Source organism: Periophthalmus magnuspinnatus, chromosome 16 (genome assembly GCF_009829125.3).
Source record: "Periophthalmus magnuspinnatus isolate fPerMag1 chromosome 16, fPerMag1.2.pri, whole genome shotgun sequence".
NCBI lineage: Eukaryota > Metazoa > Chordata > Actinopteri > Gobiiformes > Gobiidae > Periophthalmus > Periophthalmus magnuspinnatus.
The window spans coordinates 12,541,912-12,566,202 of NC_047141.1; the positions used below are offsets into that span (position 1 = coordinate 12,541,912).

The 24,291-nt window shown below is 38.2% G+C and overlaps 1 protein-coding gene across 1 annotated transcript; it reads left to right on the forward strand.

The window, feature by feature from the left end:
* Positions 1-16,078: 16,078 nt before the first annotated feature.
* On the forward strand, positions 16,079-17,837 carry LOC117384080 (uncharacterized protein C1orf232). Its single transcript, XM_033981353.2, has 4 exons — positions 16,079-16,159; positions 16,996-17,079; positions 17,170-17,276; positions 17,466-17,837. Exons 1-4 carry the CDS (start codon positions 16,079-16,081, stop codon positions 17,821-17,823), a joined length of 630 nt encoding a protein of 209 aa, XP_033837244.1. The 3' UTR covers positions 17,824-17,837.
* Positions 17,838-24,291: the final 6,454 nt, after the last annotated feature.

The following is a 24,291-nucleotide window of genomic DNA, read 5'->3' on the forward strand; positions in this document are numbered from 1 at the left end:
CACCTCTCACACAGCGCACGCAACTCACACAACCACTCACAGCACACAAGACACACACAACTAACACATAACTAACAACTCACACACAGCACGCACAAAACACACGCAACTAACAAAACACACACAACTCACACAACACACTACACATAATGCACACAGCACACACAACACAAAAAATACACAATTTTCAGAATACACATAACTAACACAACATACACACGCACACAACTAACAAAACACAGACAACTGACAAAGAACACACAATGCACACAGCTCACACAGTACACACAACTCACACAGTACACACAACATACAAAACACGCACAACACACAGTCTGTCCTTCCATTGTAGGGAGCATTATACCTCTGATGACATAGGCCAAGATGTGGGCGGGCACAGAACACAAATACATGTTTTCTTTGACTACACAATCCAAAAGACACATTCACATTCTGATTTTACAGACGTTCTTTTGGGATATACTTGGTAGATTTTCGTGGTGCTGTGATGTAGGCCGCTGTGTTCTGTTTGTTAATCTCGCTCTGTTTGTACTATCTCTCCCTGTAGCTTCCATTTATCAGGATTTATAGAAAAGCTGCTTAGCCCTGGCCTCGATGTTTTCTCTTTTTATTTACTATTATGGTCCAGTGTAAACCATTATTTCGGGGAGTTTTCCAAATATTAAATTGATAGTATAAATAACAATAAATAACAAAGAGTTGATTCTGATCATTCTGACATTGATTATACTATTCATAAGTCAGTTCTGTTGAGAAAATCTATTGAACCCTGTGGCCAGGGCCGGCCCCAGCTTTCAAGGGGCCCTAAGCTGAATTTGTCTCTGGGGCCTTGTCAGCGGATGTATCCTGGCTCAGCTATTGATGATTCACATTTGACAACATTAAGACTCTGCTCTCATCACCTTGACCAGTTGTATTTGTGTTTATATGACCAACATCAGACTGAAAACATCCAGAATGTCTCAACTACCACAGCCACAAGAACAGAACACAAACATATAAGAAGAAGAAGAACATGCAAGAATTCTAGACAAGTTTCTGGTTGACGACAGTGGGCTTACATTTACATTATAAAGTGTCCACACCTATGTCTGGCTCAAAAACAAATGTCAGCAGCACATATTATATAGGCATAAAACAAATGTAATTGTTTTAGAGGAATATTTAGGCTGCTGTAAACACACAAGCCCTGTCCAGTAAAACGATATATTATTTTCAGTATAAATGTATGGGCTCTTTGGGGCAGCTGCTTATTCCACTTATAGGCTGGATCTGACACAACATAACACCAGATTTCAGAACATCAAGACATTCCTTATTTATAAAAAAAAATAAAATGATTGTCTTGTTTTGACGTGGCACGGCTGAATCAAATTTCAATATTTTTTCCAGGGTCTTCATTCAAAATTAAAGCTTATTGAGTTCAAATTTTTGATTCCAGTCACTAGCATGTTCAGTCTTGTTTTGTTTTGTCAGATTTGTGTTTGTCATTTTGTCAAATGAATGGTTATTGGAGATGAAGGCCTATACTTTTGCTAAAATAAATAGGTATGCCGTATCCTCTTGCTTCGACATGCTATCAACATTAGAAACACCAAGTGACTAATGTTAACGAAATGTAAAGAAGTCAATTAATACATTTTTTAGGATGGTAAGATGGATTCTGATAGCACATTCTCCCACACGCTAAGACTATAATGTTATTTCAAGTTACTACCAGTACTCAGCATGTAATTACTTGACATTCTAAACTTCTGTCGGTGCCGATGTTTTGTTGCCTTGAGCTATTTTGAAAGTTAAATTACACTGAGTAATTGTTCATTTATGGGCATCCACCTTCCATGTTGTCACAGACTGTACATGTAGAATGATTTTGGATTCGCGCAACCTCACAATGTTGTTTTAATTACGGGCGAAGCCTTGACGAGCACATTTTTCCCTAAGCCTATGGACAAAAGCAAGAGGCACACTGAGCTTGTGATTTCCTGTCTGTAATAAATGCAATACCCATGAGAACAGAGAGCAGCCGACCTTCAAACGACAACCAAAAAAAGAGGCTAAACAGTTAAATTTTTATTTCACTTTTTGTTACAGATTTTTTTTCATATAATAAAATAAAATTGGTGTTTGTCCCAGTTCAGATATACCGTAAAAGCAGCTCTTAGGGTAAAAATGAGATCACTGTATGCTGTCATTTTATCCTCCCAGAACCAGGAATTGCGCTGTTAGCGTGCTAGTTGCTGTAAGCATTACCATCAGGGCAAAACTCTGGCTTCTGAAAGTTGTGAAACAAGCTTATAAACTCATCGAGGTGAATAATTTGGATGATAGGAATGCATAAGGTAAGGGGAAATACGTTTGGACAGTATAAATATCAACTAGTTCTTTTTTTTTCTGTTTAAAACCTCAATACAGCAACTGACATCTGATTTTTTTAGGTGGAAACCATATGTCAAAGAAGTGTAAATTCAACTTAAAAATTGCAGAAATGTATCTCTCATGTATCTTTCTCTGTCTTGCCCTTTTCAACCCTCTTCCCTGCCTGTTCACATCCACAGCAGCAGAACCTCCGTCCTCCTCAGCCTCTCTATGTGATAAAACTCTAATTTCCTCCCTTTATAACTTCCCTTAGGTCTAAGCAACAAAGTTCACTTCACTTCATCTGCGCACTGACCCACATGTTGTAAATGTGCCGTTGGGGGGAGGGGCACACATGGATTTTGTCAGAGAGGAAATTGTTCAGTTCGAGAGAGCAGGTTAAAGATAAGATACAGTTAATTATATACACAACATATTGACATACAGATCATGTCTGCCTCCGATGACCTACTTTTGAACGACGAACGGGACATTACATGATAAAAATGATAACATAACTTACATGTTGTATGGGGCCATATTAAATATACTTTATCGTATATTTACCAGAATATATAGTTATTTTTAGGAGGGTGTAGGTCTTTGTAACAAGAGAGCTCAGTCAGTATTTATTTATTTATTTATTTATTTATTTATTTATTTATTTATTTATTTATTTATTTATTTATTTATTTATTTATTTATTTATTTATTTATTTATTTATTTATTTAATATTAACCCTCAGACTTATATAACTGCATGTAGTAGTGTAGTGGAATGTTCCTTTCCATGGCATGAACCAGTGCTGGCTTGCTGCTCCTGCCCCATGTGCTGTTTACTACAGTCTTTGGCAGGTTTCTTTTTCTGTCACATGTAGAGCCTCCTCTGAAACAGGCCCTGATAAAGTTGCACATATCTTCCGTTTGTACCATCTCCAAACTGCACTCCCGTGGCCTATTATAACACTGAGCTCTTGAAAGGTCTTGAAGCGGCCATGACTGCAGTAATCCTGAATATTACTTTGTATTTAATCTATTGTATGTGCCGTTTTTGTTTTGTTTTTTTGGTCTTGTTCAAACTCTGTTCTCATTTGAAGTGCATTTTTTCTATTCCACTTGCAGATTAAATGCCCACTGCTTAACTTTTTTTGGTGGGAGTGATCTCTCCTGCCTGTCACCATGGAAATGTTATAGGTTTGACTAGAATGTTCTGCAATATGGCATTAAACAAGCAGGTAACACCACCGGTTATAGGTCAGATCCATGGAGGGCTGTGCAACTTTAGGTGAGCCACATGCTAAATCCAGTCATAAATATTTTTAGAAGAATTATGATTATCTGTACATCCATGGATCCAAGCTTGTCAAAATGTACTGTGAATTTATGTCATTTTAATGTATGCGTAATCCTATGTTTTGGTGCTACTGACACCCACAGTTCACCCCCTGTCCATTTAAAGACACCCATTGACTCACCATAAAATTTTATTGTCTTGCTCCTCTTGCTTGTCGTCACTAACCGAGGCTCCTAATTGGTTCAAAACTCTGCCAGTTACTTGATATATGACCGCATGTCCCCTTCAGAGTCCCGGTAACAGCTGGACGGGAGCGTGTGATTGGCTGTAGCCGAGGTCACTGATGTTACATAAGTGCTTTGTCATGTCATGCGTGTATTTTTATTTTTTCTCATGAACACTCAGATGATGCAAGGATGCCCCACAGTCCAGATTACATAAAAACCATACTCTGGATTAACACATATACGTCTCCCGTGGTGACCTTTATTGTGTTGATGCTCTGAGTTGGAGCATGCTCAGTAGGGACCTCTCTGACAGGGTTTAGTGACTAAGCAGTTGAATGTTGCATGAATGTTGTTGTTTAGTCGAGGATGATGAAAATGGATTTCAGTGACTGCCTGCATAATAATACTACACAAAAGATAATGAAAATTGCAACTTTTTATTATTTTTATGTGGAGTGATATGCAATGTGCAAAAAATAGGAGTGCTGAGTTAAAGGGACATTATTCTGGTAGAAGTTATGCCACTTGTCTCCATGGAGATGTTATTGCTTTGTGAGGAATGTTCCACAGTATAGCTTTAGGTTATCCATGGAGACAATCAGGGGGTAACACCATGCACTAGGGCAAGTTGCAGATCACATTTATATAGATACATGTTTTTTAAGGTATTTTAGAACCACGAAAACACCTTTAAAGATAATCTGCAGTTTGATGTCGGAATTAATTTATAAAACAAAGGAACTTCAAATTGGGTAATCAATTTAGCTGTGGTAATTTGGAGAATGAGCAGAGCAGACCTCCACCAAGGCATTGACACTACCTTGTGATGTTGAGGAGTAGTAAACGATGACGCCTCAGTGACACATAATTACAGAAGACTGCACCTCGTTTCTCTCCCATTCTCTCTTTCCCATCATGCAATTAGATTTCAACTAAAGAGAAACTCCAGCAGTCAAGAGGGACCATAATGGGCAAGGAAAATTTATTTGGAGTGCTCTATTTGTACAGAAAGTTATTATTATTATTATTATTATTATTATTATTATTATTATTATTATTATTATTATTATTATCATTATCATTATCATTATCATTATCATTATCATTATTATTATTATTATTATTATTATTATTATTATTATTATTATTATTATTAATAATAATAATAATAATAATAATAATAATAATAATAATAATGCATTCATCTTATATGGCACTTTAACAGAAGCTCAAAGTCGCTTTACAATTTCATGCATTATTCATTTACTCTGTACCTGCTGCTTGTAACCACAGCTGCTCTGGGCCAGACTGACAGAGGTGAGGCTGCTAATCTGCGCAATTGGCCCCTCGACCACCACTAACACTTTCATGTGGGGCAATGTGGGTGATGTGCATTGCCACTGGCGCCCCACTGTGGCACCTGATATTCCCAGTGGTCTCCCAATCAAGCACGAACCAGGCCCAGTTGTGCTTCGCTTCTGAGATCTGACGAGACCACAATTACTTTATACTTTAACTATTTACTATTTATTAAACTATTTGTTTGTTATGATTTTTCTTCGTGCACCATTAAAGGTAATTACAGTTGCTGCACCACAAAAAAAAAAAAAAAAAAAAAGTGCAAAACAACTTTAACTTGGTTTGCAGTGGTCTAAAGTTATTCCTTACTTTATGCATTCCGAGTATATTGATTATTCACCACAACGAGTTTATAAGGACTTTTGATAACTTTCTGAGGCCAAAGTGGTGTTTTGCCATCACATTAGCACATTAGCAGTGCACTTCCTGGTTCTCAAACAATAAAAAACATTATAATAATTTGCAAACAGTACACAGGAGTCTCATTTTTTACCTCCAGAGCTGCTTTTGCAAAACATCTGCACTGGGATATGAACAACTACAGCTAACAACTACAGCCACTTTAAGGTGTAGTTATTATAAAGTGTTACCAATGAATAGAAACAAAATAAGAGTGTCTTTTTTATTCTATTTTGCAATGAAAATGCCAGTATTTGAATATAATCTAGCATAAAAAATCGGTGTATGGGTTGTTCTTTGGTTTATCTATTTTGAAATGTCACATAGGTTTTTTCAGTAGGCTATATCTTTCCAACATGCTAAACAAACATTTTCCATATGTCACTGTACACACTAAACTGTTTTGTTTCTCTGTCTTCACTTTCGGCTGGTAAACCCAGAATTCTTGCAGGGCCAGAGCTGCTTCTGAAGTGAGTCCAGAGTTAACCGGTTTGAACAGGTTTCCTAACAGGTTGCAGAGGAGCTAAAGGGGGCTGGGAGGACAGAAGAGTTTAAGTTGCTTACCTGTTTACATATGTAACCCCTACACCGCCCAAAACCCAAACCCAAACCCAAACACACAGACTAGTGCCCTGTGTCCATTGATGCAGTCCTATGTATACTGTTTATATTGTATTTTTGCAATAGAAGGTAACACAAATTCAAATTTAACCTAACTAACTTTTCTGGTGTATGGGCCACCACTTTTGTCCATGGGTCTATTATTTCTTTGCCTGGAAAGTTTCACAATAAGGCATTAAACATATCTATCTTGAATCTTGTGTAGCTCGAATCTACACATTTACGTGTTTTACTGCTTTAAAACAACATTAAAACTGTGAGCAAGCTCGCCTTTGCGCAGATCTGACTACTAATTTGGCCTGCTGCTGTCACTTGCTTGTCTGTATGGAGGTTAATGCCACGCTGCGGAAAATTCTAGGGTACACAATAACATCTCTATGTCCAGCAAAAATTAAGAAGTAACTTTTCTTCTAATAGCAGTTTTTTCTATATTATATTACAATTCTTTCACCAACAGTAACTGAAATATGTTTAGAGCTGCTATTGGGGAACTGGTAAAAGAAAATGATTTACAACTCACTGGGATTTATTTATTATGTGCATAAAATATAGGCAGGCAACAAGATACAACTATTTGAAGCATTGTGAGTGCAGGTAGTGGTGCCATGTTTTAGTTCTTCTAGTTGCAGAGACAGAACCTTATCTGAATGTTGCACTAAACAAGTTATAAATCTGACAATATTTTACAAAAACCTGCCCCATTTTTTGGTTTATTTGCTCAGTTGTGCATGAATAGTCACATTATTTTTCTGGTCAGTAAATCCTCGCCAGTTCATTTCCTGTCCTGAGAAGAATGCATTGTGTCCAGGCCCTCCACAATCTGTGATGGCCTGGAGGAATGTCTCACTGTTTGTTGACAGCTCAACTGTTTCTGTCCAGTTCAGAACTTTGCTCTGTTCCCGAGGCAGTGTCTGTGTGTTTGAAGGCAACACAAGGGTCATGACCTCAGGAACTAGTTTACCTTAAAGAAAGTTTATTATACGAGATTGACTTTTAGAGTTTTCTACCATTACCATGACATTGCTCCTCGTCCAATGCGTGCCTGAAGAGGTTTTAGATGTTATCTGTGCATGTTGTGCAAAATACATTTTAGATAATCAAATGTGTCCACCCCAGCTTAGTTGTATTGTTCTGTCTCACTGTAAAAACAGGCACATAATTTATTTTTTTAATCGGTATGGACTGCAGGAAAGATACTGTATTGGACATGGGGACATTCATTGGATTTTACTGCTAATGTCAATGATGAACTATTAGTTTAATAATCGTAATGAAATGTGTATTTTAATGTGTGTTCACTTGCCCAGGGACTGCAGCTGGAAAGTAGCAGTAGCAAAATCTGGTACAAATCATCTCTTCTTTTGTAAGATTAATGAATTTGTACATGGTCCCTGACAAATAAAGAATAAAGAAAGAAAGAAATACACTACAGCTTCACAAACCTGATGCGATGTGCAGTAGTTTCATTATCGCCAACTGTAATGGGGTAGCGCTCTGAAGGAGTGACTTTCGACTCAGAGCATCAAAAACAAAAGGGAAACTTATAAAACATGTTAATACGTTGTTTTTTGGTGAATTTTGCATTTTCAAAACAATAAAAGGTAACATGGTGATCCAAATATGTTAAGTGTTAGCAATAAATACCCTATAGAAGAAAAATACCTGCTCTTTAAGGCATCATGAAGTTTCGATTCATGTTCATAGTTGGAAAAGTTGCATTCTTCTCATTAAATGTTTACATTACAGTTCATTTATTTATGCTAAACTGATCATGATAAACTTTTCTCCTTGTGCCTTGAGTACATAGGTTATTGCCACTTTCATTTAATCCCTGTACCCAATTTTATCCCATGTATTTGAGCAGCTCCAGAGGTCAGATGCCAGCTGTGTAAAAGTGCACTGTTAGCAAGCTAGTTGTTGCTTGCATTGCTGTGAAATCCCTCTGCTTTGGCCTCTGAAAGTGAACAAACCTTAAACTCACTGCAAGGAATAATTGGGATGCTCTGAATGCATAAGGCAAGTGAGGAATAACTTTAAACCACTGCACACCATAATTTACCATTTTTGGAGTGTCCTGGGCAAATTCTGAACCAGTTGAGAAAGCAAAACAATCATCTTTGCCAAATAGAAAGAAGCAGCCGCAGGGATAAGAAAAATATTTGCTCATTTTTTGGTCTCATAATGGTGTAATGTGGTCGTGTTTTAGCAAAAAAAAGGTTTCACTAACTCAAAATAAGTTGGAAAAACACTTAGCTATATGTTATATGTATATGCTTAAGCTTAAATTGCTTTGAGTTTACGCAGCTCATCATAGGTACACCCATTAAGCCTTTTTACAATTCTTTCACATCGCATGTAAAGAGATGTGGGGGGGGGATAGGGGGTAGGTGAATGCAGGATTACTCAAACGTACATGTATCAATTGAAATATAACTTGAGTATTGAAGAGCGCCATTATATTAAAGTCAATTATATGCATTTTATGTTTCTCCACCAGGTAGTTATTCACTCAAACCCCGTGGTCTGTAAATCCTTACAATCTGCCTGCACAAATCCCATTGGCCACATGCTGTGCAACAACAAAATGTATTTAGCACGGTTGCCATGTCTCTATTCAGGTGACAAAGGATAGGTCTGTGAGGGCAAGTGTTTCTGGGGTCTTACAAGTCAAAGCTAAGAAAGCGATTATTGCCACCCCAGCCTTTTACACTGAGCAAGTCAATACGTAAACTTGAAATTCTATAAATCTGTTGACTAATTGTGGAACGAGGATGGAAATGTGTCTTCGTGTTTGGGAGGTAAGCTGTGAAGACGCATTTATTGGAAGTTGCTCAAGAGGAAGTTAAAGTGCCACGCGTGCAAGCCCTTGTAAATACAGGAACAAGGTTTACATAACATGTGTTTGCCTTATGTAAGTGTGTCTGTAAAGAATATATGATGACAAAATAGGCATTAAAAGTGCCAGCATGACATTAGCCTAGTTTAAATGCACTTGTTGCCTTATTGTGGCCAGGTTTGGAGAATGTGTCAGTTGGCAAGTATGTGTTGGACCACACCTTGTACACATGTTTTGTGTGTTTTTCCTTATTTGGTCAGCAAGTAGCATGACAGGCGGCAGTAACATCCTTGACTTATGCAATACATATCTTTAAATTTGAAAATATGTATTTTTTTCATCTATTAAATCTAACTCTGTAAAAACTCTACGTAAAACACAGAACTAGTGACTGAACAATGGGATGTTTTTATCTGTATATGTCTGCAACTATTTAAGAGTATTTAGTTTAGTGTTAGTAAGAGTCTATATTAATTTACTTGAAATTATCTGTAAGAATTACATTTTAAAATCCATGAACATAACCAGTGTTCCCAGATACTAGATACATGTGTTCAAATCAAATATACCTTTTACTGACAGCATTCTGATTCTTAAGTGCAAAAACTTTGGACATGATGGCCAAGTTGTTTATGTTATAATTTAGTGTTTTAATTGGTCTAATTGGTTTAAACCTAAAAGGACTCTCTCAGTTCTGAATCCTTGCTACCTAAACCCCAGCACATGCAGCCAATCATGAATCAGTGCTAGTGCAGCCTCTGCAGCTCAGGGAGTGAATTCTGGAGGTTTTGAGCTTTCACATGAGGCCTGTCCGTATACTGAGAATGAGAAAAACATGTATGCATCCTCTATCTACAGGTTAAGGCTCTTGTAACCCAGTTTCAGTTGCGTTTGTAGTACCTTCTTAAAAGCTATAAAAGCACAGTCTACAGTTATTTTAATTTTTTGTTCATGTATTGAATCAACTGGACAAATTGTTGTAGGAGTGAAGACGTTTCGCTGCTCACCCAAGCTGCTTCTTCACTTCAACAGATTTAACTTCAGCTTTTGCTATGGATATGAATAAAAAAAATATATATACATTTCTGAATTGAAACACACTTATCTGGACTGCATTAATCCAAATTCTTTGCATACTGTTTCAGATATTTGTGAGGTTATACATTCTTAACTCAAACAGGAGGCAAACAGTTGTTCATAAAAGTTCACTTCCTGTGTATGTCCTTACAGCAGAACATGCCCATACTCATTAGTACTGTATAGATCTGTGTTGCTTTTTACAACAGTGGGGGACTTCTCAGATCCTATAGACACATAACATAACTGAAGTTAGAGTGTTGCATAGTTGCATAAGCTGCAGCTGTTGACCCACTGACCTATATATAATGTCAATGTGTTATCAATGCTTCTTCACCTCCCACAGATACACTGTGCCTACTTTTCATTGTTTTTTGTTTGTTTGTTTGTTTGTTTGGTAATCCTTAGAATATTATTATTTATTATTCTTACAGTTCACAATACATAAAAATTAAATAAAACAGGGAGTTAACAGTTGAAGATATTTTAGTTTCTTTTGCAACCATCAAAAATGCCAGGCCTACTCTACTGTTGCTATGTTACCACAGACATTTGTTTCCATTCCTGACATTTATATAGTAATTTAAGGCACAATACAAACAGACAAAGAAACTGTAATTGCACAGCTTGTACATAATGTTTTTTTTTTCCAGGTATTTGAGCAAAACCTGTCTTGCCCCAGTACAGATATACAGATATTGTATAAGCAGAGCTTGAGGTCAAAATAAGACCAATGTGTTCTGTCTGGGTCTAATTATAAAGTGTTTCATTGTTCGATAGGCGGCATGCTAACTGTCGCTAACTTTACTGTCACGGTAAACTCCACTCTTGTCTCTGAAAGTAGTGAAAAGTGCTTAAAAACTCATCAAGGGGAATATTTAGCATAATCGGAGTACATAAGGTATTGAAGAATAACTTTGGACAACTACAAATTGTTTAAAATTAACTAGTTCTGTTCATAACGTTTTAAGACATAAATCAGGTTCAGCGTCTTTAACATCTGTTTTTATTATTATTATTGACATTTTCTTATTTTTTTCAATGTTATCAGTTTGTTTGCAGTGCTAACAAATACAAGATAAAACACCTTCTAGACAAAAACACTATATGTAATGGCTGTACTTTATATTGATTAATCATACCTATTATGACATATCTTTAAATAGGGATGTTTTAGTTATATTTTCCTAATAAAACCTTGTGTCCATCTCTTACAAAATGATCCCTCACTTCAAGCCACGGTCTGATAGAATTTCAACATTTCATCCAAGATTCAGCAGGAGGTCGGACATAACACCTTGAAACTGAAATCTCTGGATAAGACAGTGAACATGAAGAAAGACAAGCACAGATGTGAACTTCAGGCTAAATGTCCCACAATGCACTTGGCATGATCTCCGGGTGTACATAAGGATATTAAGGTGTGGTGTGCTATATACAGTAACCAGACTTTACGCTAGGGTGTATTCATGGATAGCTGCTATGTTTCATTGAAAGCGAGCTATATCACTGTGCCAACACTACAGTCAGTTTAATAAGCACCAAAAATACACATTTAGAATATTGGTTTTGGTAGAATTCAGAATACAGTTACTACATTTAAAAAAAAACATCACATGTTGTAGGGAGTATTATACCTCTGATGATGTATGTCAAGTTTACAAGAATGTTACAGTTTACATTTTAATGCACGTATTCTATGTGTGGAAATATGTGGAATGGATAATGAATAGTTTGAAAATGAATTTATGTAGTATCACAACAGAACACAGAAGAACTGATGTGAAAAATGTAAAATTGACATTATATATTTTTACAGTACAAAGGCATTGCTTTTTATACTCTTCCAAAACTATCATCAGACAGTTTGTTAAGATTTTAAGATTTGGTAGCCAATCATGTCTACCACTAATAAACATACATCATACTGTGTTCATAAGCACATATAGGCAGGTCAGGAGGAAACTGAGAACTGGTTTAGGACAAGTTGGGTCACACTCCAAGAATTCAAGAACAGGTGGACCACATTTGCCCTGAGTGAGTGGATTTGAGGACAACTTTGACTCCATAGAAGATATACAGGACTATGTCTTTGTGTGTTTATTCATTTTTAACTGCAAACCTCTCATTGGTGATAAGGTATTATTGTAGCCACAGCTGCCTTGGGGTAGACTGACAGAAGAAAGGATGCCAATCTGCACCATCAGCCCCCTTAGTGTAGATACAGTATTTTGTGGTACTTGTAGAGGTACTTATAGTGGGATAAGAAGTGATACTTAGAGCAATAGTGACTGATACTATTAGTGCCACTGCACTTAGCTTACCTAGTAACAAATAAGAAACCATATTTTAAAGTGCTACAGAATTTACTGCAAAAATCCTAAAACTTTTACTGGCCATGTTTACAGTACGATAATGAAATGTTGTTCTAGGACTCATTTTCTCCCTGTGAGAACTTTTTCTTGGGTCAGATACATGTCTCCCTCTGCACCCCCCACAGTACACCCCCCACTGAGCGCCTTAAAATCCTCTAAAGGGGCATTTGCTCTACTCCAGCCTTTTATATTTCTATGAAGTCTCTTTCTTGACAGGATTACTACTAATTGTCAACAACATACTTTAACTATAGGATTACTTTTACCTCCCAGCAACTTACTTCTACTGAGATATGCATTATGTATTAAAAATAAACAACACATACATTTATTTTCTACACATTTACTTATTCTACATTGTCCCAGTACAGAATGTATAAAGTTTAAAATCCATCAGGTGTCTCTGAAGGTGACTCTGAACATGTAAACAGTAACTCTACACAAGTGTAACCTAAACACATTGTAGGAACTTGTACACTGTGTTCTGTACATTATGTCCCACCGCGTTAAATGACTCTACTGTCTCCTCTTAGTGGTCAAGAGGGGCACATCAGGGGATGAACAGCCTCCCAAAAAAGGGTATAGTCAGAAGTCAGTAGTCATGACCTGAACGCTGGGTGAAATAGATAGTGCAATGTATGTAAGAGCGCTATGCAAACTAATACACACCTAGTATGAGAGTGGTTAAGAGTCCAAGGCTAAGCTACATTTACTCAGTTACATTTACTTGAGTACCTTTTTAAAGAAATAGCAGAAATTTCAGAGTGTTTTTCTAGCAGCATACATTTACTCCTACTTGAGTAATATTTTTTATTGAGGTAACAGTAGACTGCTCTTATTTGAGTACACTTTTTGGGCCTCTACTTGGTACTTCTACTTATTTTGACATAACTCTGACGTTACTCTGGTTCTATCTATAGGAGGAAATGTAAAACTCAATTTACTTTTTCTTAGAAGATACCTTTAATGTCACAAAACAGTTCTGTGTCCTCTTATGCAGTCTTTTGTTAAATGCTTTGAAAATAATCTATATTAAACATAAATAATCATCTAAAAAAGGTAGTGTATGGCTCTTTATTATGAAAAAAGATACTTTATAATAATCTGTAATTAACCAGAGGGAACTCATGACCTAAGTGTAACATATAGAGTCTGTGATTTTATAGCACTCGATCGCCCTCTGGTGGTGATTTCTATTCCTTCTCCAAGTGCATCAGCTTCAATGTGTGTGTGTAATTCATTAACGTGTTCATTTCATTGCTACATGTGTCTCAAAAGAACGAAAAGCAGAAACATCTGGACTGCTATCAAATAAAAACTATTTAGCAACGAAATAAACCAAGTCAGAGTGTATAGCTTGTATGAATTAACCATAACATGACAACAACTAATTTCAGTGGGCCTACAACATTAGTGCATGGGCTGTAAATAACAGGTCGATAGCTACCTGCTAAAAGTCCAGTTTCTAGACACGTGGATTTATTATAAACCTACTAGGACAAGACAACAATATAAACTATATAGTACATAAATGTAAAAACTGTGATATTATATTCTGGATGTGGAATCCTTTTCTAATGCTGCATACATAAGAACTGTCTTAACTTGGGGAAAAACATGAAATAAAGGTGCACTGTGTAACTTTTCTGGTGGAGAGTCAACCACCTGCTTGTCTCCATGGAGATGTAATTGCTTTGTCTGGAATGTACCACAGTATGGCCGCGGTATTAACTGTGGAGTCTTGTCAAGGCAAGGCAAGTATATCTGTATAGCACAATTCGAACACAAAGTAATTCAAAGTCCTGTACAGAATAAGAAGGACATTAAAATCTCACAAATCAAAACATAAATAATCACAAATAATCATCATAAAATTAACATTAAAACAGAAGAGTGCAGTTTATTCAGTGCAGATGTTTTTATTTGCTGAAAAAAAGCCTTGAAAAGCATGCATTCTGACTGAAGATGTGTGTACAGGCCTTCTAAAGTGGCCTGTTTTTGTCACCTGCTTGTCAGTTTAAAAACTTACTGTGGAACTTCTCAGGTGATCTACCCACTACCAGAAATGTTACATGCAGTGCACCTTTAATCACTTTTTTTCCTCATATTTGTCATTTTGCCATTTTTTTAGTCCATTTTATTTTTACTTTTCAAAAATTAATAAAAATGCCTTTCATCAGTGCAGATTTGATGAGGATTGACTGTAGACGTGCTGATTAAAAAAAAGGCCTATTTGAAACCCAAGCCCAAAACATGACTGATTAATACGTACATGCAACAATAATAGCCCATAAACACATGGTTTGTATGTTGCCACTAGTAAATACCTGGGTGTGTCTTTTCCATAGAAACGTGAGCTCCTCCAACCAAACCTTCTGCTGCTCAAAATACCTCCATGCATGTGCCTGTGTGGAGACATGTCACCCGTACAGCCCATTCATAATTCACATCGTGCTTGGAGATGGTTGATCTTATGCTGGCTACGCTCTGTATGGTAATCAAATCTGGAAACACAAGAGCTATAGGTTGGATCGGATATCTTTAGTGTATAATTAAGGTTATCATCAAAAGATATACAAAATACCTTTAAATTAATGGACCATAAATCAGAATCGGGGAGATTTTTTCATAGACTTAACAGTTCATAAGTATAAATTATTTTGTGAAGTTAGACATTTTTGGCCATTTGGATCGCAGTACTTGAAATTCCACTTTGTATGCAGTAATTTGTTCTGTTTTTTTTTTTTTTGCAGTTGAAACTCGATCAGTCATCAAAGCTTTATACATCCCTCTTTATCTCCACCACACTTGTCAGTTGTCTCAAGTTACCGCGGCGACCAGTCTCAAAAGGCCCTTGTTGGTTTGTTATTTGACTGACGTGACTGATCAGCCAATGGGAGCAGAGGGAAGGCCTGGGGCGGAGTGGACAGGTAGAAATGACGATAAGCAGTGTATGATCATGAGCATGGACAGAGGTTAAACTGATATAAACAGTGTCTGCATTATGGGAAATGGAGGCTATGGTTCATGACTGATACTTCATTTAAGTTTCCCATGGCATTTAGTGTAAAGCTGAGTTGCTGAACACATGCATGTATGTTTGCCCAGAGGTTACAGGAGGCAGTCTACCCTCTACTTGTGACAATAGACCTTGCTGTGGAAAAGAAAGAGCCCCTCTGAAATATGCATGAGTAAAAGTACACCTGTTTCCAGGTAACCAAGGCAGGGATTGTGGAGCGTGACGCTGGCTGTGTGGAGTAGGACAGGTGCAAACACAGCAGCCTCCTAGCCTCACCTGGTCACACACTGTGGAGAGAGCAGGGGACAGTTGGCTTACAAAGGGCACTGAATAGCATGCCTTTGGTGCCACTCTCTTTATTAAGATCTCTTTAGCAGCAGAGGAGAAGCATATGGGACCAGACCAGCACAGGCCTGAGACACGCTGAAGTGTGACTGCATCAGGGAGGTTCAGACAGGTTTTTCAGAATACTGACAGAGCATCTGTGCTAACATGAACCCTCTGTGGAAGTCCTACAAGAGCAAAGTGCTCAAGACCATCAACCCTGAGTATGAAGAGGACACTGCAGAGGAGGTAAGGATTTGGTCACCATTTCTGCTGGTTTGAAAACTCACAAAGTCTTTAGGTTTTGTGTTCAGATCATGTCTTATTCATTCTGAGGACAGATGAGCTCAGAGGAGTGATCATGTTGTTTTACTCTCTCTACTTCTGTAGGACTCAATTAGCCATTTGTCCAAATAACCACTTGATTAAATTTGTCATCTTAAAGTTAACAAACTGAGTGCATCTCATGAGGAACTTTAAAGCACAAGTTTGACTGGGACAGGCCTTTCACCACAGTCCTGAGTAGCTTATGTGGTCTTTGAGCCATCATAGCCTCACCTGTTAATAACAAACATCTTTATGAAATGCCTGGTGTAGTCTATTGTTTTGCATTGTCTGAGTGACACCTCTACAGACAGTGTTTCACTGACCCAGATCTCTTGGCCTGATACCTGATCCTGTGGATTAGCTGGCATTCCTTTGAATGACTGACAGGGAAGTTCACCTGCCTATAGGCTCCAGGGCAGCACGGGTTAGGCACTGAGTGAATACTGGAGAGAGTACAGATACTTTCCATGCACAGATATGTAGACTGCAAAGAGTACAAGTATTATGGTGAGGGTGAGGAAGATGAAAGACCAAATAGCAATGTGTAGAGAACAAGAGGACATGGCCAAAGGACACGGCCGTCCTTGTGTATGTGCGCTACATATATGTGTCTGACTGCATCTGACTGGTGTAGAAACCTTCCTTAAGTATTCATGTTTATGATGGGATGTGGTAATGTTTGAAATTTCATGCATACATACACATAGATATACCAAGAAAAAACACCAGATGGTGCTAAGTGTTGTGTTGTTGAACAGGTTTCAGAGGTGCAGATGGAGAACGATTTGAATCCAGTTCAAGAGGACGAAGGCCCCAATGCTGTCACCCAGTTAGCCAAAAAGGTATGTCAACAAGCTGCTGTTGCACTGTCTGTATAAATCATTCAAACCAGCTACTGCAGTCCCTGACCTCTGACCTCTGTGTGGGTGTAGATGCAGGGAGCTGGGACTAAGAGCTGGAACAAACTGTCCACTTTATTCAACAAAGAGGATGAGCATCAGCTCCTGGAGGAGACAGAGAGCCCGCCTGTCCCTGACCAGTAAGTCACAGCAGTGCACTACTGCATGCATTTCAATCCAGGGTCCCGTCACTATCAAGTGTGGCCACACATTCTCATAATGTAAAGTATATTGGAGCTATAATGGAGAGTTAAAAGTTAATGCACACTTGCATAAGTCTCTGCTGTAACAGTTCATGGTCAGTAGTTGTGGTTCCTTCTCGTTCACAGTCCACTGGCGGTTAAGCCTGAGGAGCCTTCTCGACCCTCACGCCGCACAGGATTCTGGGACAGCTTTGCCACCAACTGGGCCGCCAAGAAGCAGGCCGAGGCAGCCGCAGCAGCCAATGAGGCAACAACATCTGGGCAGGAGGGGGAGGGGGTGATGGAGGCAGGGGGGCAAGAGTCCCAGGACGGCCACATCTCAGAGAACCAGGGCGATGAAGGCGGAGCTAAAACCAACAGCTTCTCCAAATATGTCTCTCTGGGGGGAGGGGCCGCTGGTAGTGAGGATGCCTCCTTTAAGTGGAACTTTGTCACCAGTAAACTGGCCGAGTTGAAGACCAAGAGCATGACCAAAACCAACTAGAGCTGTCCTCTGAAGAAGAGGAGCCCGCTGAACCCTGTGTGACCTGCACACTACATGTGAGTGTGCTCAGTGCTGCTGAGTGGACAGTGGAGTCCATGACTTTCAACACATTCATGTATTTATTTTAAAAGTGAAAATGCTCCATGCCTTATTACAATGAGATCAGTAAACAGTGATAGTGATAAAGACATACCAAAGAGCTGGATTAGGACATGATTTAGCTGTTTGCAGCCTGCACACCTGCAGGGTCAGGGTAGTCTAAACGGGATTATCAGATTAGATCACTGAGAGCAGGATCATTGTGAGATTATCTGTGCTCTGAGTGTTCTTAGCACCTGGCAGGGGCACACACACTTATACTGTGTTTTCAGACAAATGTTTAATGTGTAAGATAAGAATGTTTGTGGTGAGTCAGGTGCCTGGCATCAGGTTTATTTATTATGATTTTATTTTCACTCTGGGAAATGTCTTTAATAATCTGTGTGACTGAAACATGCACATTGTGTGTTTGAAACATTCCTGTTGTGTTTTGAGGTATGTGTGTGTTTATTTTGAATTGTTTTATGTTGTAATAAAGACTATTGCACTCAAACGTCACAAAATGTATATTTTACATGTAGTCAGGTACCAAAACCAAAATGTGTGTTTAGACAATAGACAATTTGAATTTTACCTTACATTTTAACCCTGGTCCCATTTTATGTATTTGGTTATTCAGATACTGATGAGGAAAAACTTGAAGGTACCTACAAATCCCACCTACTGGAACAGAAAATTATAATAGCCTATTCATGGGTGTCAGCTTCCTGTCACATGTGAGGACTTTTCACCATTATATAAAGTTTAATTATTATTTAATAGTGTATTACAATGTCAACAGTCCAAATTTTTCATCATTATGAAACTCATGGATACCATAGTGGAATTTACCAGATTTCTAGACCTAAATATTTTAGGTGTATGCAATTAGTAATATAAATAAAACAGACTTTGTGACTCAACAAAATCTGGAGAGAAGACTGGACAACATTGTGTGTAGTTCATGTAATTCTAATCTCCACCAGCAGAGGTCCTTCTCCACTAATTATTCCAACATCTTTTTCCCTATTAGACTTATCTCATACAAAATGCTAAATTCTCTTTAATGATTAATTGTTAATTGTTATTTCTTTTTACTTGAGGATCATTTGTGGACCATCATTAATGCAACATCCTATGCACTGTATAAAAATAACTAGAGCTGGGTTCATGGCTGGATTGTTTTGGGGTTGTTGGGGTTTTTTTTTACATTTTTATGCCTTGTCTGTCCCAGTCAGTTCTCAGCCTGTCAGCACGGATCATATTTGGTCAATAGTTGTGTCCAGAGCTGCACAGCTGTCAACTTCACTTGGATTCACTGGCAGCGGGCTCTTCAACTATATATAACTCCCAAATAGAAAAAAACTCAAAAGGAAACTAACTAAAAAGGATAGGAGAGGATATGAAGGCATGAATAAAACCTTTAGATGGGCAATTATCATGACACTGCAAAAACACTACATTAAAACTGGGACTAATATGGAACTAAACCTGGACCAAACTCTGGACCGGCACTAGACCAGGCCTGTATCAGGACTAGAACAGGACCAAATCAAGTGTCTGAATAAATCGGGTTTGTACATTTTCTGAAATTAAATAAACAAAGGACTCCATCAATTAGTCATGTTATGGGGGACTGGAAACTTATAAAACATAACAAAATATTGCGTGAATTGAGCTGGAGGATGTGTTGACCTGGTGTATGGTGAATGTGTAATTACTGGACCTATCAACTTGAAACAAAAACTGGCACAAAATCAGTATGTATAAACAAAAGTCAAATCATTTTTCACCATAGCTTCAGAAGTTGGTGCCATTATTCAATCCCAAAGATGTAATTGCAATCAGATGAAAACTTACAAGGTCCTATATTATGCAAAGTTGACTCTTGTGAGCTTTTAGGCTTTCATTCACACAGGTTTGAGAAAACCTGGGGGCGGAATCTTATTTTTTTATCTTGATTTTGTCACTACACAAATAATTAAAAAAAATATTGCAAAAAAAAGCAAACATTATAACATAGAACAGTAAATAGTGTAATATGAGCCCTTTAAGCCATAAGATTAATATGGCAAGTTAGTGGACCATAAATCGTCTACAAAAGTACACATAATGATATAATGAACAACACATTAGAAAACTATCTCCCCTTCTTATCCTGTGTAAAGCTCATAGACGTATTGATAAACAGGTGTGCATCTCAGCAGTGGTCTCAATCCCCATTTGGCCCATGTCTGCACAAACACATCATTTGGAGCGGGGCTGATGACATAAGTGCTTCACACCTCTCCTCGGGCTCTCTCCCGCACCGCACCAGCCATTAGTGTAAACAAACAACCGCTTCTTCTCATTGTGTCAGATTAATCATTACAGGCAGAACACATTTTTTGAGTAACACATTAGACTTTGATAGCTAAACACAACTTTGGCATTTCAAAACAACTTAGGAGATGTATTTGTGAGTTTCAGCTTCCTGTTATATTCACTATTTTGAAGACTTTTTAAATTCAAAAGATATATTTAGCTTTGAATTGTTAATCACCATGGCAACAGTCCCAAGTTTTATTCTGAAACCCATGTATACAGACATATAAAGGTAATAATGATACAGCCTACAAGCTGAATAACTAGAAATTACCACTTGTAACTGAACAATATTGTAAATTTTTATTTAGCGCTTTTTCACCTTCAAGGCACTCAAGCACTTAACATCAAGGAACCACTCACCCATTCAATGCCAGTGATGTCAAAGTGTCCTAGGGCAAGACACCTCACCCACCTTGCCTATGTACCAATTTGTTATCAGTAATTGGTGTTAATTTGTATTATCAGACAAGCCAATGGTGCAGATTGACAGCCAGATTTCTGTCAGTCAGGTCCAAGGCAGCTCTGGCTACTTGCCAGCATATTGTGTATGGAATAAATGAACAATTATTTAAGACTAATGTCAAGATCCTAGTCTGCCTTGTGTTTTGTGCTGTTTTCCCTCTCCCTTCTGTGTCAGAGCCTGGAGCTGGGCGGAGACTTGGCCTCCTCCCATGCACACCTGCAACTAATTGGTAATCAAGCTGAACCTGGGGAGGACAAAGGGACCATGGACCTGATACTCAGCTCCAGATCATCCATGTATCCACAGTGGTACAGCTCTGCTTGGCTCAGTCTCATGTGTTTGCATTTTTACACTCTTTTCTAAGTTGGATGTTTTTGCTCCTCGTTAGATCCTGGACCCGCTCAGCTCTTCTGTCTCTGACCTAGCCCTCCACGACCGGTACGAACCTCACACCTTCCGACCCAGCTCACCTCTACCGATACGGCTTACCTCGTCTCTGACCCCGCTGCCCACGATCTACTCCTGGACTACTGCAAACAACCCAGCTCTCAACTATCTGATCAATATACATTCATTTGTACATTTAAAGCTGTAAATAAACATTGTTAAACTGTTCCCCGAATTCTGTCTCTTTAGTCCCTGTCAGTTATTATGACAACTTTATTGTGCAATTTTGGCTTTTACACAAATATGATCCACTACAAAATAAAGTTAATTTGCCTTGGAAGAGTCTAAACAAATGTAAGGCATCATAGAAATAAAGTAAAGCCCATCACACCTCTTTACACCCCACAGGCCAGACATTACAAAGCTCATATTTCAGCACATATACTCCTCCTACCCTCAGGTATTGTCTAGTCCCCATTACTGTTTTGTCTGTTTCCAAAGGAGAATAAGGGCACAACTTAATCCAAGTGAAATTATGCATGAGTGGTTGTAAAAGTAAACAGGAAGGTGCTACTTGACATGCCATCCCGCACACACTCATCGCTCCTATGACACCCATGGGAGACAGTCAGACATGTCTGGGGGTGCTCAGGTATGACACAGGGGCTGCGATGGGCGTGTCAGACTGGGTGACTCACACACTGCGGGGGTAGTCCCATCTGGAAAATAACTGGGAGAAGACAGAGGTGCATATACAGTAGTTACTATCCTAAGCTCACCTGCTGCTGCGGGCTATGAGGCAATACAATTCATACAGCCATAAAGGTTGCAAAATAAAAATATTAGATGATAGATCAGACCTGAGGGTTTACACAGACTTCTTTTAGATATGTGCTCCTTAATCAGGGCCAGCACCTCTTTAGCTGCAAAACATACAGTATGAAAGTGCACAGATACATACCGGTATATAAACAAGGTTAGAACACTGTACAAGGAATCTCATTATAAAGTAGGCATAACAGCTTTTTGCAGGTCTCTGAGGTTTTGGTTTTAATTTACTTAGTTATGGAGTGGCAAATTATGTTTTAAATAATCATACATCAGCATGGCAACACACATTTACACACCACATCAAAATTGTGTCTTTACTGGGACTAAACCCAGATCTAAACCTGTAACGACCAGGTCAATGTTTTTCATATATTCTCTGATACTATAAACTCTAAAAGCCAACTATCTGGAGCACTGAAAGGTGTTAAAGGACCACTTTAAACAGATAAAGATCCATTTCGACCCACTTTTCTCAGGGCGTTTCATCCTGTAATCTGCAAATGAAATCTCATCTGTATAATCTACTGTGGATTTGGGGAGCCCCCCGAAAAGCAAACGTGGCCCTTTTAGCCCTGTGTTTCCCAGCGCTGGGGTAATCTCTGCTTTAGACCCGCTCAAATCCACACAGGCACAGACACGCACCCTGCATGGCCCCACTGCCCTGCACCCGCGGATCTGTGAGGGCAAAGGTCGGCCAGTATTCAACACTGTAATGGACGAAAGCAATAGAGATGCAGTAACGTATTGGCGCCCTTAACTGTATCATCAGAGAAAAGTGACAAATGCGCAAAATAGAGTAGGCCTACATATTCAAGGGTAAAACTAAAATGGTAGTGATAGATACATTTTGATTAAGGGTGAACTATGTAACTTTGATGATAGATGGTGTGTCACCTGCTTGTGTCCATGAAGATGTTATCGTTTTGTCTTTAAGCATATCTTTTTTAACTTTGTGCATGCCCTTATTTGTATTTATTCAGTGTGTTTTTGTGTTGCACTTTATCACCAAAGTAAGTTCCTAATCTGTGAGCTGTGTTCACTGACGACGGCAATAAAAGTCTTCTGATTCTGATTCTTATTCTGAATGTTCCACAATATGGTATTAAACGGATCAATTTCCAAGAAGACAAGCAGCTGACACTACCAGGATGAGATCTTAAACGAGCTGATCCTGCTCAAAGTAAAAAATGTTTTTCAAGATATTTTTGACCATAAAACAGCCATAATTACATAGATTTTATAGATACATTTAATACCATACTAAGGAACATTGTAGGCAAAGCACATATAGACAAGCTGTTGACGTGCCCATCAAAAAAGTTACAAAGTGTATCTTTAATTACAAATGCCATAGCCTACTTAATTACATTTGTTGAGCCTGCATAGATTAAGGCTCAAGTCATCCTAAGTGTAGATATTTTGGAGTCTCATTGAAAATATGTTATGAAATATTGACATACTTACCGGTAAATATGTTAATTTGATCAAACATAATGTCTCAATACATTAAATGTCCTTATAAATTGTTGTTATGGACCTAAATATAACCTAACCTAAAAATAAATAAATGCGATCAAGTTTATGATGACATGCTTTGACCTCTAGCGACTATTTATTGACTATGATAAATTGATTTGCTACTGAAGCACTTGTCAACACACTACTACTACAGTTTGCACACTACTACTACTACAGTTTGCGCGCAAGACCTAACCTCTATGTATGTTTGTCAGCCATATTGATTATTTCTGCACATCCGTGACCACCAACTGAGGAAATCTCCAAGTTGACTGACCCCGTGACCTATAGACCTACTTGTATGATAACTCAGTAACAACACGTATTTTTATGACACAATTTTAACACGGTCCTTATTTTTTTCCAGTAGCACGAGGATATCTTTGCATCATGTATGTGGCTATTGTATTTGTAGTCTACTGATTATTAGCCTTCACCTCTGACAGCTCGGGTTACTGTTTCTACAGCTGTTAGCCTTGTTGTCGTTAGGATGAGAACTAGACCCACAGCTACAAGCGTTAAGCCTAAACACACACGCCAGCACATGCACTCATATACGGTGGGAACTAGCAATAAAAGAAAGTCGGGAAAAGTTGTTTTTGTTGTTATTACAAGACCTACTTTTGCAATCGATTAGCTGTGAGTGTGAGCTGCTGCGCTGTAGGAAAATCAATTGCGTTCAGGTTCAAAAGGTCAGAGGATACACCAAGATGCTAAGTGTGTTATTGCAAGTATAAGAATAGGTTAATAGCTTTTTTTAGTGGGTACAAGCTTTGAAAGTTAATTGCTGTATTTTTAACCTTTGTCATTGTGGGATGATTACA

Bases quoted from the DNA above. Each gene is read 5' to 3' on its own strand.
- LOC117384080 (XM_033981353.2), top strand. From the start codon at position 16,079: ATGAACCCTCTGTGGAAGTCCTACAAGAGCAAAGTGCTCAAGACCATC. The intron at 16,160-16,995 runs GTAAGGATTTGG...GTTGTTGAACAG, and splicing joins AAGAGGACACTGCAGAGGAG to GTTTCAGAGGTGCAGATGGA. The intron at 17,080-17,169 runs GTATGTCAACAA...GTGTGGGTGTAG, and splicing joins TCACCCAGTTAGCCAAAAAG to ATGCAGGGAGCTGGGACTAA.